Source organism: Stigmatopora argus, chromosome 4 (genome assembly GCF_051989625.1).
Source record: "Stigmatopora argus isolate UIUO_Sarg chromosome 4, RoL_Sarg_1.0, whole genome shotgun sequence".
NCBI classification, from domain to species: domain Eukaryota; kingdom Metazoa; phylum Chordata; class Actinopteri; order Syngnathiformes; family Syngnathidae; genus Stigmatopora; species Stigmatopora argus.
Genome location: NC_135390.1, coordinates 11886209 through 11903336, shown reverse-complemented (window position 1 = coordinate 11903336; position 17128 = coordinate 11886209). Strand labels below are relative to the sequence as shown.

General features: G+C 39.0%; 1 protein-coding gene across 2 annotated transcripts; it reads right to left on the bottom strand.

Annotated features, from left to right (window-relative positions):
• Positions 1–1287: 1287 nt before the first annotated feature.
• Positions 1288–14740, bottom strand: limd1a (LIM domains containing 1a). 2 transcript variants are annotated; one of them, XM_077599476.1, is made up of 8 exons: positions 13052–14740; positions 7868–7969; positions 5951–6018; positions 5198–5260; positions 4821–4951; positions 3454–3505; positions 2254–2325; positions 1288–1934 (listed from the first exon to the last, which is right to left on the bottom strand). In XM_077599476.1, the coding sequence occupies exons 1-8, from the start codon at positions 14157–14159 to the stop codon at positions 1797–1799; spliced, it is 1734 nt and encodes a 577-aa protein (XP_077455602.1). In that variant the 5' UTR covers positions 14160–14740; the 3' UTR covers positions 1288–1796. The 2 variants fall into 2 exon arrangements, with proteins under 2 accessions (XP_077455602.1, XP_077455603.1); XM_077599477.1 differs by having other exon boundaries at positions 2254–2322; positions 13052–14736.
• Positions 14741–17128: the final 2388 nt, after the last annotated feature.

Sequence of the window (17128 nt, the reverse complement as noted above, 5' to 3'; positions counted from 1 at the left end):
AAACTTCGTTAATGTATAATTTTATTTTATTTATCGAAAGCTCGGAACTTTATATTTGTGGTTTGTTTCTTCTACGTCAATTGTCAATGTCACACGTTTTTTTTGTAGTTTCTCTGGTGTGTTCTGCCCTTTTTTTCAGCGCTGAATTTCTTCGTCACTTCCTCCTGTATGCTAATTGTTGGGTCGGTGACGTCACTCAATTAATATAATAATAATAATAATAATAATAACAACATTTATCTATGAGAAAAGACCTTAAGTGCATCTGTTTTGTTCACAATTCTCTTTTGACTGGCAACTAGTAATAAGTGCACAAATTACAGTTTGGCCTACAGCACCAAATTTATTAAATAGTCACTCAACAAATAAACATCATTGTTTTAGTCTCATCTTAAACTACAATTGAATATGGAATAAGGTCCTGAAATAAACAGAAAAATGACTATAAGTTATGAGTAAAGCAAATGTGACAACTACAAAGTATATGTTACTACAAACCCATTAATATTAATAGGCTTTTGTGCAACAAAAGAATAGGAAATTGAGTAAATATATATAGTGCCAAAAAAACATACATGTACTTGAAAATATACAATTTCTCTCAAATTACCAAACAATATTTTACCTTCGTAGGGGGCAAGAAAGCAAACTGCTTTTCTAAGTGCTTTATTGAGTGCATGTAATACAAACTATTCTACAGAGCTAATGCACTACCATTGGCGTTCTTTACACAATATAAAGTTTAGTTTTTTTGCTAAACGTATGACTGTAAACTTTGCTGTATTTAAGGAAAGTTGAGCAAATGACCATATACTGATGAATTGTTGCATGTAAAAAATAAAAACTTTTGCATTTTAACCATTTTTTATAGAACCTTTCCAAAAATAAGTGCACTAAAGGGCCATGAGGTCTCAACCTCACATACAGTATAATGTATTAGTTGAGAATGGGGAGAGAAAAAAATCAGTTTGTGACATATACCAACTACTTTCAGCAAGATCATTGCTTTGTTTTAAAAGTAATTGGACCAGCTTTCCTTGAAACAAAATAATTGTAAGCCTTCCAAGCTTCTGCTGCCTTTAATTTTTCATGAATTAAGCAGCGAGTGCTTTCGACTAAACAGGAAAAAATGTCTCCCCATCAGATTTGTGACCACCATTTTCCCATCATCCTAGATGATATTTGAATGACTACATATATTTTAACTTATATATTTTTAGAAACACTTTGGGCTCCTACGCATCAGCATTTCAGTGCAATTGTTTTCTGTTAGACATGGAGTAAAACCACTCTTTAAAACTGATTGTCCTGATGAAATATAACCTCATGTAACATAGTATATAATAAACAACCATTCACATCTATGAATAATTTAAAGTCTTCAATGAAGCTGCATGTTTTTGGAATGTCGCAAGATGTCAAAGTACCAAGAGAAAATCCACCCAAGCGCAAGAGTACCCGTGAGAGTGCACAGGACAGCCTGACCTCTAAATTAGGAAGTGAATGTGCAAACCATATTAACTTATTCCACAATGTTTTTTACGTTAGAATTGAAGGGAAAATCTAAACTATTAAATCTTGAGGCTTTTTGCATACCAAAATATTTTACTGCATTCAAATAATGCTTTCCAGTACAGTTTTACTTCATTATAAAGGCATGGATTCGAGGTTTTATGAATCCATACAAAGAATTTTCCAAGTACTAATCCTTTACAATTAGAATTGTCATCACTTGGCACTGTAACTTGTTTCTTCAAAATGTCCACTAGGTGTCCCCCTTCCCCTATATAGTGGCGTTAATATGAGGCGCTGCTGGCCAAGGAAGAGGGGCTTCCAGGCTCAATGTGCTTTAAGTGGCAGGAATGGCAGAGAAGGTGGCTATTCAGAGGGTAGCAGCGATGACCCTCCTCGTCATTCAACTCCATTTTACAGTCCTGGAACATACGAATGGTCAACTTTGCTGAAGCATTTATCTGTCAGCCGTGCGGCATATTTCCTTTTCAAGAAAGATGTTGAAATAGAAATAACACCACTACAATTTCCAGCAAAAAGCAAGTAAAATGATACGAGTTGTGATGAGATACAGCATGGGAGATTAGCTCAGTTCGAGGCAATATAAATGTCAAACCTTAATAGCTGTAATTAAGATCAGGGATCATTATGACATGGAATCATGAGCCAGTTATGGAAAGTGATTTTGTGTTAACAGAACATCTACATTACAGGCTTGGTGTGTGATGTTGTATTACACACCTCGCAGTGATAGCATTCCACATGATAGTCTTTGTCCATGGACACAACACGTACGGTCTCATCAGAACCCTGCTGAGACATTGACACAACTGAAGTCGGTCGAGCAAAAGGGGAACCATGGGGGCAGCATTCTATTCAACGTCAGTCACTAAGCTTTTCCCTCACTTTATGGAGCTCGAAAAGAGTGTTCATTATAGTCTGGAGCAAACACACCTTTCCTTGCGCAGTAAATTCCTTTATATTATTTCTAAAAAAAACAAGCATTGAACTTTAATGCACACACGCACGCACAAGTTGTTGTTCACCGACCCAGAGGTTGTGGGTTCAATTATCCTTGCTTGGTGACCTTGTTCAAGTGGAGAGATTGTTATATTGCATGTGCCAACAATTCCTATTGCTCTTCTTTTTTCTCGTGTGCAATACACATGGTAAGTGATCATTGAAATAATCATATTTTCCTGAGTTGATCAAGGAATTTCTGTCTCTATGAATCATACATGACACGCAGAGCTATTGCGTATGAGGCCTGAAGCTAAACATGAATTACGATCAATGATGGGAAGCTAATGAGCACAAATACTTTTTTTACTGGGCTTAACTACATTTTTCAGGCACCTGTACTCAAATGTGCATTCATATCTCTGATGACTTTTACCTTTACTTGATACATTTGAACTGATGGCTCTACTCTCCACTCCTTCCTCAAACTAGGCTTGTTACATTTTTAAATCTTGCTGGCATCAAGCGGCCGCGATCTACTTTGATTTCCACTAAAGCTGACATGAGACACCACTCACATGATTTGAGTGCGTCAATGATTATTGACGTAAGGCATGCTGCCGAGCCCACCATGTTTTATGTGGACCAAAATTTGGTTCTTGAATTATATTCAAAATTAGTATTAATTTATTGCAAAATAATGATTTTCAATGCTTTATCCATGTTACTTTTATCAACGGGAATAATGCACAATGTGAGACAGAAAAAAACAAAGTCAATGCTGGTTCAACTCATGATTCTTTTCTACATTTCCAAACAAAGAGCTAGCATTTCTACTGTTACGTGGTATTTAAAATTAAATGAATCACAATAAAAAGAGCGTATCTATATGTCGAATTAAATACAACATTTCAGTAATTTTGCCACCTCTGCATGTGATTAAAGAGCATGAAATAAAGTCTAATAATAAGACATGTTTACCTCAGATGGAAGGATAGGTTGTTTGCAGGAGGCACATTTAGGAGCCAGGACCCTGAGGAGAAAAAAAAAGAGTTGAGGGGAAAAGACCTTAAAAATATTTGCTCTAGCTGTATAGTGGCACTAAAACTGAGCCAATCTAACTTCAGAGATTTCAAGCCATGCTTGATATCCCTCCCAGACTATATATTTGAGCCTGTGTTTTCCCCCTTCAGACAGATTAAATTGTGAATCTTGATCCAATTGAGCAGTTGCCAGTGGCAAAAATTATGCCTCTTCTATAAAAGAATTATCTGATAAATAAAAAATAAAAAAGTGCATGCATGGTGGGCCGCAGGAGGTAAAGAAAACATTCATGTCTGCGGAGGCTTGACTATCGACCAAGGGTCAACTGTGCACTCGGATGCTGGCGAGAACACTAAATTGCTGTCGCACTTTGCTGAGCTGAAAGTACAGAGCTACTGCCAGCCTTGTGTTAGCCAGCTATTGGCAAGCTTTATGCAAGATTCATAAAACTGAACAATACATGGGGTGGGAATTATTATGCTTTAAAATTCATCAATTGACTCATTTTTTCCCCTTCCCTTCCACATACCCAATAACACATTTACATGGAGACACAATATTCTTAAACAATGATACTCTGCCTTCTTCCTCTTAGCACAATTGTCCTTAGTCTAATTTTGCCCTGTGATTGCCTGGTGACCAGTTCTAGGTGAAAACTGCCACTTACCCTTGCAAGTCAACTGACCTTAAGGGCAACCGCTATAGAAAATGAATAACTGAAGAATACTAATATTTTATACTAATTCTCCACTGGAATATTGTCTTGGACTCTTGCGGAGTGAATAAATCAGAGAAATGGGCCAAATCCACCCACCTGGGAAATGCAAAATATTTACACTTAGTCATTTCGACATTTGTTTTAGGCATAAATTTCATCATACACAGCTGGGTATGGTGACAATTAGGCTTTTGTCGAGGTCAATGATGATGACAAAGCCTATGTCCGATTATTATAATTTTTCTGAAGCTATATTGAACCTAGAGTATTGGGAAGATATGTTTTGCAATTGAATAGACAAAGTGCAGCAATTGGCACATTTACAGAGGGTGCCTATTACGCCATAACCACATGGCGCAAGTAATAAGTCAGACTACAATGCACAGAGAACTGTTGACGCATCGGGCAAGGGATGAAAGAGAAGGGAAACAAAACGCTTGCATCACCTCCTCTCTGCAGAAGCTTAAAATCCCATTTGTCCTAGTCTTCTTTATCATATTGCAATAAACTTTGGATTTTCTTTCCGGTCTCCCGACATCAACATGAGAGGCACGCAGATATGATGAGTAGAATGAGTTATACCCACCTGTGATAGTCTTTAACACAGTAGATCTTATTTTCAGTGTCCACAGTAAAGGGCACGCCGTCGAGACTCTCATTACAGATAACGCAGCGGAAGCAGCCCGGGTGGTACGACCTCCCGAGAGCCTGCAGGATCTGGAAGGACAAAATTATTCCAGGATGTAGCACGTTAATCTTGCTATTTGCTTGCGCCGTTCCTAGCATCCTCCAGCTGCATGACATACAGTAAATGCGGGCTATAAAAAGAAACAAACCTATGACTTATTTGTTTGGTGATGTGCCATGAGAGTTTTGCAACGTAAAATGGGTGTGTGGATTCAATATAAGTTGGAAAAAATTAAGAAAAATTAATAAATAAACAAAAAAAAAACAAAGCCTTACCATGTCCATTATCAGGTGACCACATGCATTGCACTTGTCAGCTGACTGCTGGAAGCCTGAGTACTTTAACAGACAAAGACAAGACAGTTCAAAAGTTTCATTTATTTCATTTCATAAGGCTTGCATTGAATTTCATTCTGGCAACAGTGTTTAGTAGAAAACACTTTCAAAGTGAATGTTGCATGACCTCCTGGACTCAATATTTATCAATCATATCCATCATTCGTATAAGAGGTAACAGAGTTTTACAAATATTTAAGGTTGGGGTCCATTTAGATCATCCACATTCAGTGTTTCACTATTAACTGTTTAATATAACATTTCAAGAATGCATTTGAAATGTTCCGTAGTTGCCAAAATATTACAGCATAAAACATTATTTTTTTACCCATTTTTGCCGATAATAAAATCATGCATTGCCAATTCCTAATACTGGACTGCACTGGTATGCAAACCTAGAACCCCTCCCAACAACCAATAAAGTTAAGCCGGCTATCAAGTTTCAAGTGACCTCCTCACAACCCCTCAGAAGTCTAATTTTAAAATTCTGAGACAGATATATTAGGCTGCAACTTTGATCGAATCATTTGAGGTGAGTCAGACCACCTATCAAACACAAGGTCTGTGAATTTCCGAAAATCTTCATTACTGCAAAAATGTACTGACTAGTAAAGTGCTTTGTAGAGTAACCGACTAGAATGAAAATAACTCTTGGCTTGGCATAAATATTACCAAAATGTGATTTGAACTCACCAGAAAGTCTTCTTCACAAAAAACCCTTCCTCCAACGTAGTAGAAAGCCTTTCCTCTCAACCTTCGACCTGCAAACAGTGACATCCAATTCAACTGCTCTAGCCATATTTTAAAGCCAACACACAAAAATCTGGAGATTACAGAAACCCTTCAAAAGTAATGAACCTGTTGCAATATTAACCTCGTGTAGCCAACACATGTCAAACGGTGTCCTGTCTTTGATAAAGTACTGAACAGTAGCTTAGACACAGGCAAGTTGGAGGCAGACGAGCACCATATCTGTGTTCATCATGTGGCAAAGAGGAATATCATTTCTGACCCTTAATCATATTTGTTCAACTTTCAGTTCCTGGGGCTATAGTGCCCCCTATTCCAAATCTTTTGCATAAAGGTAGCTTAAGAGGCATTCCTCTCCTTCGTATTCTGGCATTTTCATCTCAAGGAGTCGGAGTAGGAATGCTCTCAGCTTTGCGAAAGGATAACAGCTTTATTAAAGTCATAAAAAGGAGCGAATTGCTCGAAAAGGACCGTGCTGAACTGTGTGTTAATAAAAATGTAAATTTCATGACTGGCAGAACAAAACATGGGAACATTTTCTCATTAAGGCTTTTTTATTAATTACCTTATGAAAAATCCTAATCGCCAATGAAAGCAATTCAGTGATCACCTTCGGAATGATTTCACCATCCCACTACAGCACCTATAATTAAAGGCTGCTAAAAAGCTCCAATCCAAAGAAATGTACCATGACAATACAAGGTCCAGAACATGTATTATAATTCAACTTGCCAAAGATTCGAGGAAAAAAATGGACTTTACTTAATATAGTAATACTTAGTTTTCAGGAAAATGGATGGTCTATGATTTTTTTTTAAAATTATGTTAAAGTTAGCATCTTCAAATATGAATATATTGCCTTCTAATAAAACTATTAATTTGCTCAAAAATGAAATTATCCATCACTTTCAGTTCAGCACAGCGAAACAGTCGATGGGCATGAAACAGTACATCTTATCAAGACTTTTTACAAAGCAGCAAGTTGTCTTGGCACACAAGACAGTAATGGTAGTATTCTCTTGCGGTTGGTGCATTCATGAATACCTACTGTACATACATTACATACATATGCATACTCTTGTAGCAGAGTAGGTGGCATGGTCCCAGTAAATGGTCTCAACACTATACCCTTGTTGTGTCCAGCTGAAATAACAGCACTAGTATGCTGCTGGGGCCCTGCCTCCTGAGGGCCCCCATGCCTGCATTCCTCCCTCCCTAGCCGAGATACTCTTCCTGGAGGCACCTCACAACAGGCAAAGCCCTTACGCTTTCACATGGAGTGAGCTATGAAAAGTATTTGATTTATAAGCTCTTCTCTTTACTAAGCCCATGACCATACCATTTTTCTCTCTTCATCTAATCTGTAATGCAAACAAGAACATGAACACAAGCACAAAGTTGATGCACATTTTGTGGTAACGGTACGGGGGGAGGGGGGGTGGGGGGGGGGGGGGGGTCAAGTGCCAAACAGTTTACACAATCTCCATCAGATAATAGAGTCGATGATTTTAAATGGCCTGAAGCAAGGGCTCAATTTATACAGTGACTAATAAGTGATTCAATCTAAACTTCTTTTTTTCCTCGCAACAAACATGTTTACCTACTTCCTACTTATCGTTGTTGACTACTTATTATTTTGACTATTTATTTATTGGTTATTTTTCAATATTATTTATTAAGCATGACTTCTTTTCAGGAGGCTGCGCAGAAGTCAATTTGATGTTACTGTCTGTTTTATATGATTAGATTAGATAACTCTATTCATCCCGTACCAGGGAAATTCACGACTGGAAAAAAGTTGACAATGTTTTCAATGGAAGTCAAGGAGAAAGAAGTTGGTGTGTGTACGTGTGTACTTACTGCAAGCACTGCAGGTGAAACAGTTGTCGTGGTAAAGGTTTCCCATTGCCTGACAAGCCTGGCTGGCACCATGCACGGCCTTGTTGCACTTCACGCAGAGTCCTGAAAAATTATAAAAGTAGCAAATTAAAACGGCTGTTAATTGAGGGAACAAATTAGTGTAGTACATGATTCAAAAAAAAATTGACCACCCATTCATGGTTTAATGTTACTAATACACAACATATTGTTCATTTAATCATCAGGTTTTGTGCAATAAGTCTGACCAACATTAAAAAAGGCAGACACAAAAGAGACTCAAGGGGGAACCATTCAATTTAAAACAGGAAACTTGTCAGCATGCTGTTTCACTGCAAGAAAGAAATATATCCTGCTCTGCTTATTTGATTTGGCCCAGAGGCCGAGAAGTATGTTAATGAAGTACTGATAAAAATCAAAGGGCATCCTCTGAGCCGACACACTTTGAAAAGATAGGCTTGCATCAGACGTGGAAAGAAAATTAACAATATTTTTCAAAAAAAAATTCCCAAGCACACCTAATAAACTGTGTTCTGGCTTTAGACCTTTATATTGATCATATACTGAGAAAGAGAGGAAGCGAGAAGTGAAACTAAATTTTTGGCTTTAATGACCAAAATACGGCAGGTTCAGGCAGGGTGACAAGCGCCAACCTACTTAGCTACTCGCCGCGATCCACTATAGTTGTTTTTAATGCAAACTATTTTCAGCTACACTCAAGAGGAGGATCGGTTTCAAATCCTGGTTCTCTGGCAAAATGTATCCTTGGCCCTTTTTTAGGCAGATTCACGGGGGTGAACCTACCGAGGCTCTCAATGCGAGCCTACTGAGGCACTTAGTATTTTCATTTTTATTGCGCTAAAATGTCCAGATAAACTGTACAACCAGAAAGGAATGGAAGGCAAATGGATTTTGGGCTTAAGTAAGTGTTATGGTGGACAGCTATTTTGAGTGCAATCATTTTATCACATATTTTTATGCTTAATTTTTAGCAAGTGTTTTTTTCTAATACTGGTACAAAAGAATGTAATAAAGGTGGTAAGCACTTCACTGAATAACAGCTCGTGTAGCAAAACAAAAACATAAATAAAAGGTGACACATTGATGAGGAAATCCTCAAAACTGCATCCCAATATGTGGCATATACTTTAGACATACTGTACTGCTATTCTATGTATTGTTTTACAGTGGCAGCCCACTTGCGCTCATGGTTCACCACAATTAAAACCTGTCCCAAAATTTATTAAAAATAAGTCTCCTTCCTTGCCTCGTATGAGTCCTACACTATAAGATAGCTGACATGCTGGTTTGGACAATTCCCAAGACATTATCTGTAATTATATAAGCCTTCATGTTGAAAAACAAACACTATAGTTGGACAATCTATAACGTTATTGTAACAAAGCCTATAGGGCAAGTGCTCAATTGTCCCTTACATAGTTGTTCGTGAGTGTATGTTTATTGAAAAACTCCTTGATGATCATACAGCAAAGTCCAGCCCCGGGACTCAGTTGACACACACAAAGAAACTTCTGTTTCTCCTGCATCTAACACACATGACACGTCAGCCTCTATAACCCACTGTTGTTTTTAATAGAGAGAGATTTAGGGAGGCCTATGCCTGAAAGTCAGCTGGCACAGGCTCCAGCACCCTCTGCGACACCTATGAGGATAAGCGGTTCAGAAAATGACTGAATTTAGATATATAGATATAGATAGACCACAGTGCTTCTACTGATAAGGGTATGTCATTGGTGACCCCAATGGCTGGAAAAAAGATTTAGAGACAACACTGGGATATTATTGGAGCCCGGAGGAATGTTGCTCTTATGTAAGCCATTTTTTGTTTACATCACAACATTTTACAGTTTCCTGACAGCAAACTAATGAGTTGAAGAAAAGTTTTAATGCTTCAAATGTTCATTGAAGCTTAAGTTTTAGTAGGCATACTACAGAGAAAGCATTCAGCGATGACTGCAAAATACATCCCACACTTGATAGATTATCCAAGGTCATATCCTCCTTTAGTCAAAATCGGTTTAACAACTCAAATGAGTACAACCATGTCATAAATATTTAGTGCCTGTACTTAAATGACAGCACCTAACACTAATGTAGAGGTGCCAAAATTAACTGAACAATATCAGACAAATCGAGAAGTGTTTTCTTTTATTTTGGATTATTATTTATATTTGCTGACAACTAGGCTAGACGTATTCAAACAAAATACCATGCATGATTTTGTTATGGAGGACAGAAAACCCATGCTGGCACAGAGGAAACATGACTCCACTTAGGAAGGCCAGAGCATGGGTTTGAACCCTTGATCTCAGAACTGTGAGGCACGCTAACCAGTCAACCATGGCAACCATTGAACAAGAAACAGGGATTTTAATATACTTTAGCATGACAAATTCATTCCCGATGCGATTTTAAAAATAGTCAATGCTCGGCTGTTCTATAATGCTAACCTCCTCTCAATTGGCCAGCTGCATATGTACTATGTACTTTTGGCTAGTGTCCCATGTTCCAAAACAGTGAGATTATTCATGGGACTCTGTGCACACTTTAAATGGAGGCAGGGTAGAAAAACATTAACCTAAGACTACCACCCCCTTTGCTCCTTGCTCACCTTTCACAGCTGTCAAAGCTCTGAAAACATGGTCAAAAATACTAAATAGGAAAAACTAAACCCAGTGGAAACATGGATTTTAGCAACACACAGGCAATACTCATCTTTCTTAAAATTTTACCAAGTAAAAAAACAACGGCAATGAAAATATGAGATGATAACAAACATTAACCAAGCTGGAATATATTCATCAAGCACAGTGACATGCCTGAGAGGCGATCACATTCACACCCCCTCCAGAAGGTTGCCAGAAAAGAAGCCGAGAATCTCTGGGAAGCGTTCCACTCAACAGCAGGATGGAATAAATCAATTCAATCTTAACACAACAAAATACTCAACTGGACCCATGTGTTCATGTGCAGGGGAAGCAGAAAAAGAGGGAAAGACAGACAGCATGACCTGCCATTTAATGCACTTTTGAACCTACGATATTGACCCCTTTATTTTTTGTCATGCACAAAAAAGCCCCTACGGACATGTTTGCGTTAGTCTCTTTGTCTGTGCAGTATACCCACTTTAAATAGCCTACCTATTAATAATTGGAACATTCACTTCTAAAATGCCTTGAACTCATTCTCCAGACAATCCTCTCCTGGCCTCAATTTTCCAGCCCCAGCTGCAGTTATGTCATTGTAGGGCTTATTTGATTTTTTTTCTCATTTACGGCATGTCTCTTGCATTCCAGAAAACACCATCCTTGAGTACTCTAACCCTGGAGAGTAAATAAATCAAATTTTGCACAAAGATTTAAGGATACATTCACCAACAAATACACCCTTTCGCTAACGTAGAATTCTAGTGACATTCTGCCTGTTTTATGACCATCCTACACATTACCGACGTTGCACGAGACCATGATTCACAGGACGGGCAAAGCCTTAGTGGGACGTGCAGGACTGTGCGTGGCGGTGTGGGAATAAGAAAGAAAAGACTACATATACATACGGAAATTTTAGAAACGATTTTCTCTAGCGGGCTGAAAGCGACAAAACTCTCCCACACATTTGTCATATTCACATGACCCAGCTATTTGTGAGACTTGTTGTGACAGTGACGTATGCCAGGACATCTTCTCTTACACACCACTGAGCGGACAAGGAGGGGACTTAAGAGCTACAACCATGGCATTCCATCTGGAAATTCCTGTGAGCAAGGAAGTGAGGGTGGGTGTGTTAGAGATTCTTTGAGAACACTGTGTTGAACAGTTTCCAACATGATATCATTTCTTATCCACCGCTTTGTAATTATATAGTATATCGTATCCAATTTCATCAATAGCCTTCTTTGAAAACAGCTGGAAAGCACATGGCTCTGGCAGCACATATCCTAGTAGCAAACTCATCGCAGACTATCTAGCGAGAAACTTACTGGATGACGGACAACCTTGCCAAGTGTCTCGTCAGCACATTTGTTAGTGACGTTTTTATAAGCACAATAATCCATTTTGTCGGCTTTAGTTTGGACTATGCAGAAATCTAACACAACTGTGCGACTCTTGGCTAAAAACAAAGTTGAGGTAAACCCTGATGTGATGTGTTTCCACCGTGGGATTTTGTGGGACAGATGACGATAGATGTTAAATGGTTTGACAGAGCGGCCTGTAACCTGGCAATGAAGTCAACAAGAAGAAGACACAGTAAACAAAGGAACACATTTATGCTGTATTATTTTGGGGATTCAATTCTCAATTTGAATGATAAAGCTTTATCTGTGGATTTTAAAAAAATGAATTGGTTATTTTCCAATACATTTGCTATGATGAGCTAAATATCCAAAACTCTGAAAATAAAAATTACCACAGAAGGTCAGTATTTTGGTGGTTTCCAGTTCTGTATGTAGTCTAATGTTTAATGTCTAAATGCCTTTCCTATTTCTGCATCCTTACCCCCATGCTACTGTGACAACGAAATTTCCCGAATACGGGATGAATAAAGTTATCCAATCCAATCCAATGTTATAGTAACAAAGCTGCTTGAGCAAGGAGAAGTGGTCATATATGGTGTATCAGGCTTGGATGTTTTGTAAATTTGGCTCACAATGACAAGCCAAGCAGATAGTGAGAGGGGAGAAAAATACATGACTATGTAATTTCTTCATAGTATAACTACAAAGTCAATATTAGTCAGTGCTTTTCATAAGTTTCCACTTTTATGTTACTGATATGACTACAACATATTTTGGCAGTGAGAAGAACTTTCCTCTTATTCTTTTGTTAGGTTAGGTTGTTTCTGCAAAGCAAAAGACTAATTAACAATGTTAAGAGAAACTTGAAAAAAATCCAATTAAAAGATGCATCACCTCTGCCTTCCATCAAATTTAATAAAAAAAAATGGGTGGTTCAAGGCATTTGAGAGAAGATCAAAAAGAGACAGTAGATTGTTGCGATCCCTAAAACTTGTGGTGAATGAAATGTTTGAGATTGATGACTCCTTTGAAAATTGTGACTGCATAAGAAATAAAAAAAAAACTGCTGGCTGGGCTATTTTACCATTGGAAATAAACTTGCAGTATTAAAATTGATGCTGATATCTTACCAAAGTAGTCAACTTTTGTAGGAGTTGTCATCTCCTTTTCCAAGCGATCAGTCAGGGCTTCCAATTTTACTTCGGCAGCCGATGGGCCCTGTTCTTTTGGGGGTTGTATCGGCTTAAAGGAAGATGATTCAGCACCGATGGCTTTCCCAAAGCTTGGAATTTGCCTTTGCTCTTGACTCTGGCTGAAGCTTTTAGAGACATTGCCAGGGTTGATGGTGGCAGAAGTGACCTGCACTTTGGTTTGAGGTGCTTCAGTAGGCACTTGAGAAGAAACCACAACTGGACCATTCTGTCTGGAAGCTATTGTTGAAGTTGGAGAAGACGATGCGTAGTTCGCTACAGACTGTACAGAGGGTATGTGGAACTTGGCTCCTCCTGTGAAGGCACTGAGAGGCAGTGAAGGAATAAGGTCTGGTTTTTCTTTTAGAAAAAGTGAGGAAGGAGGGCTTGTGTCAGTTGAAAGAGGGCCATCTGAATTCTGCAAAAGTAGAGGGTTGATGAGAGTCGAGGATGCAAGGTTATGGTCAGACAAAGATGGGGGATTGTGGCACTCTGCGGATGAGGTCCACAGAGCCGGATTACCAGAGTGCATGGCTGTACTGTGATAAATGTTTCCTGGGCTAGAGGCAGTGAGGGTGTTGTCCTGGTACAAATGGAGGTCTGAGCGTTCCTTATTATCGTAATTGTTTCCGTGGCTATATCCCTTGCCGACTGGAGGCTCAGGCTGAGTGGCAGCATGGATCTTATGACCTTCAAAATGTGAAGAGTAACTGGCAGGTGGTAAAGGACCGGACAGTATTGGGGGCTTTGCCGCAGCTTCACCTGGCTGCCTGGAGTTGTTGATAGGTGGCCTGTCCTTAGTATAATATGCATTATGGAGGCCCCCATTCATTCTTATGGCCTGATTATTTTTAGCCATTTCCTCCTGATGTTTCTGCATGTGTATTTTCGTCATTTTAGAAGCAAAAACTCTTCTTGTCTCCTCAAAATCAGGATTATTTCCTGCATCTCTTCTGGTCCTAAATAAACCATCTCTGGATGCTTCATACATGTTTAAGTCCTCTATAAACTTACTCGCCTCCAGTCCTAAATCCTCGTACTTGTCCATTTTAGAGCTGGTGTGTGAGTGGTAACCTTGAAACAAGTAATTAAAAAAATAGAGGAAAAAAATGTATTAAAGTAGAGCGAGGTGTTAGCTTACAGTCCGTCCGATGGCCTTCCTGATAACAAAACACTTTCCCAGAGTCCGGTTCCAACTTTTCTCAGTTACATCCAAGCTTCTTCCAGACCGTCCTTACTTGTTTCAGCTTCGTCGGGGACAAATCGCCGTCTGTCCGCTTTTCAACTTGTAGATGTCGGACTCTGATAGCTTGGACTGGCCCCCTTTTGCTACCCCACCTCCTCTTTTCCCCTCCCGATTCGATTACCTCAGTACAGTCCCAAGTAGGCGAGAGGCAACTCATTCAAAATTTCTCTCAATAAAAGTCACCCAAAGTACTTTAAAGAGTCGTTAAGTTTGCGCCAAGTGGTTTGCTTGACTCGAACGGACGGTCCGGCGTGGCGTGGCGTCACCGTCGTACGTGTCCGCCGCGGCTCAACCGGCGTCCGCGGCTGAAAGGTTAAGACTGGAACCGAGGAGCAGAATGTCCTTAAAGGGGCAGTACCGCTTTTTAAATTGCGACCATAACCACTTGCAACGGTCATGCGGTCATGGTGAATAGAACCCAGACGCGTCTAAAGCGACATAAACAACAACGACGCAACTTTGGGAGGCATTATACCGTTTACGCTCTTTCAACAAAGGGAGACGAACTTAAGTTCCTTATCTTGCGTGCAGACGGATTGGATTGCTCTTTGGTGTTAAAAGAAAAAAAATCCCCCTCCTCCATTAAACCATTAGGATATCTTCGGATAGGGAACCTATGGCTCATGAGCCAACTATGGCTCTCTGCTAAAATGTGGAACCCACTGTCCCGGACACACCAAAAGCATTGTCGTGTCGCCACACCACTGTGTCCCTTCAATCATTTTTTTAAATTACACTCCCATGGCAGCCTCACAGTTCTGTGGTCGAGGGTTGAATCCGAGGTCGGCCCTCACTGTGTGGAGTTTGCATGTTCTCCTCGGGCTTGCGTGGGTTTTCTTCGGATACTCCGATTTCCTCCTGCATCCCCAAAACTTGCAGGGTAGGCTGGTTGGAAATGCTAAATTGCCCTTACATATGACTGTGAGCGTGAATAGTCTGTGTTCTTGTGCCTTGCGATTGGCTGGCCAGAAATGCAGCAGGGATAAGGTCCCGCACCCCCGTGGACCCTTGTGAAGATAAGCGGTTCAGATATATACTCCCTTGTGCATGCATATTCTCATTGATACTCATTGATTAGCAACAACAATGTTGTTAAAAGAGCCTTTTTGTACTTTAAAAGTGTTGACATTACAAATGCACACATTTTCATGTATTTTTCTTTTAAATTCTAAGTATATGAATCGAAAGGAATAAGATTTATAAATGTAAATTATTTACGCCTCTCTCTGTCAAAAAGCTGCCTGACCCCTTGAACATCCTTCCTTTTGGTGAATACTTTCACCAATACAGTATGGAATTCCCCAGTACTCCATTACTATAGTATATATAGAAAAGGTGAGTGAAAATGATTAATATTATCAAATATGTCAAGAAAGATTAACCATGGCATAAGCAGTTACGTATGACTTGGTACTTGAAGACTATTTTATAGGTCCGTCTGTTATGGTTGAGTGATGTCACACATTCCATGGGGTGACCCCTCCACATTGCTTTGTAAAGCTCACTGGAGTATATGAGCCACCGTAATAGAGTTTAAACCTCAGATAATGTGAAAAAGCTTTCACAGGTTGCAGTTTTAATTAAAAACACAGACTTTAGAGGACACTACATCCGCAATGCATGGGGAGAAAACAATCGCCGTTATGCAACCATGCCTTCAAGCAAACAATGTTCTTTCCCATATGCTCACCACCTTACGGCTTGGGAAACTCAGAAAATGACTTCAAATGCAAAGCCAGTAAAGTTATCCAACAAGAAACAAATTCAGTCTTGGGTAACTAACAGGGCTTTAGAATTAATAACTTTTTTTTTTTAGCTCTGTGAACATAGAGTATTTTATCCATTACATACCTGCACAACTAATGTTGACCTGACATATTAAAACTTAAAAGTACTTTAAAGCATTGTACCAAATGTAACAATTTCTCAAAACTGTAAAATTATTTGTTACAAGATGAATTTGTTATAACCAGTAACTGTGTAGTATTCAATGTCGGTATCCTGTAAATAAAGTGATGCAACCTTTTTCCTCCACAGGAAGACTTTAGCAACTCATCATGTTATACATCCCAAGTATAAAGCCTAACTATAAACGAATGAGTCACCGTGGTATGTTCAGTGATCTAGTTGTCATGGTAACTGCAGAGCTGATATAAAGTGTACAGCTGACTCCATGGGCTGTACATAATAAAATCCATTTAAAAAGACATTTTAAAGAGTCAATTTTAATGAAGACATCGCCAATGTAGTGACCTCATATTTTGCATTATAGTCTGATTCCAATTAAAAATCCCGGGGCATTTTTTTCAAAGTTAATTGGGCTGTCAACATATGGTCAAGGCATATGAATTCAGTCTACATTCCACTTTAATGTTAACCTAAATTGCCAGGAAGGCGGTGGAAAAGAAACTGATATTGCAAACATTTTAGAACTACAAAGGTGGAAATTCATTGGTAAAAAAAAGTGACATCCAAAGGTCTCTAATGCATTATTCACAGTTTTAAAGTGTGAAAACATGCCATTTCCAAAGGGAATAACATATTTTTACTCTCACCTACTGCACTGTGATAACATTTAATTAAATTAGCAGAATGTGAGCCAATGCAAAGGAATACAATAGTTTATCGATGCTTTGCCTCCTCCTTATAACTCCTTCCTGTTATTCTCCCGCCTGTCTGAATTTCCTGTCACCTGATGCTGACAAATAGCGCTCGGATATGTGATAGAGTTCACAGCAAAAGTGTGGAATGTTTGGCTTCAGCTTCTCCAT

What these genes read in the sequence shown, in the direction of transcription:
- limd1a (XM_077599476.1), bottom strand. Translation starts at nt 14,159, where the DNA reads ATGGACAAGTACGAGGATTTAGGACTGGAGGCGAGTAAGTTTATAGAG. An exon ending in TTTCACCTGCAGTGCTTGCA is followed by an intron (nt 6,019 to 7,867) that starts GTAAGTACACAC and finishes CACTGTTTGCAG; the next exon opens with GTCGAAGGTTGAGAGGAAAG. An exon ending in TTTGTGAAGAAGACTTTCTG is followed by an intron (nt 5,261 to 5,950) that starts GTGAGTTCAAAT and finishes TGTCTGTTAAAG; the next exon opens with TACTCAGGCTTCCAGCAGTC.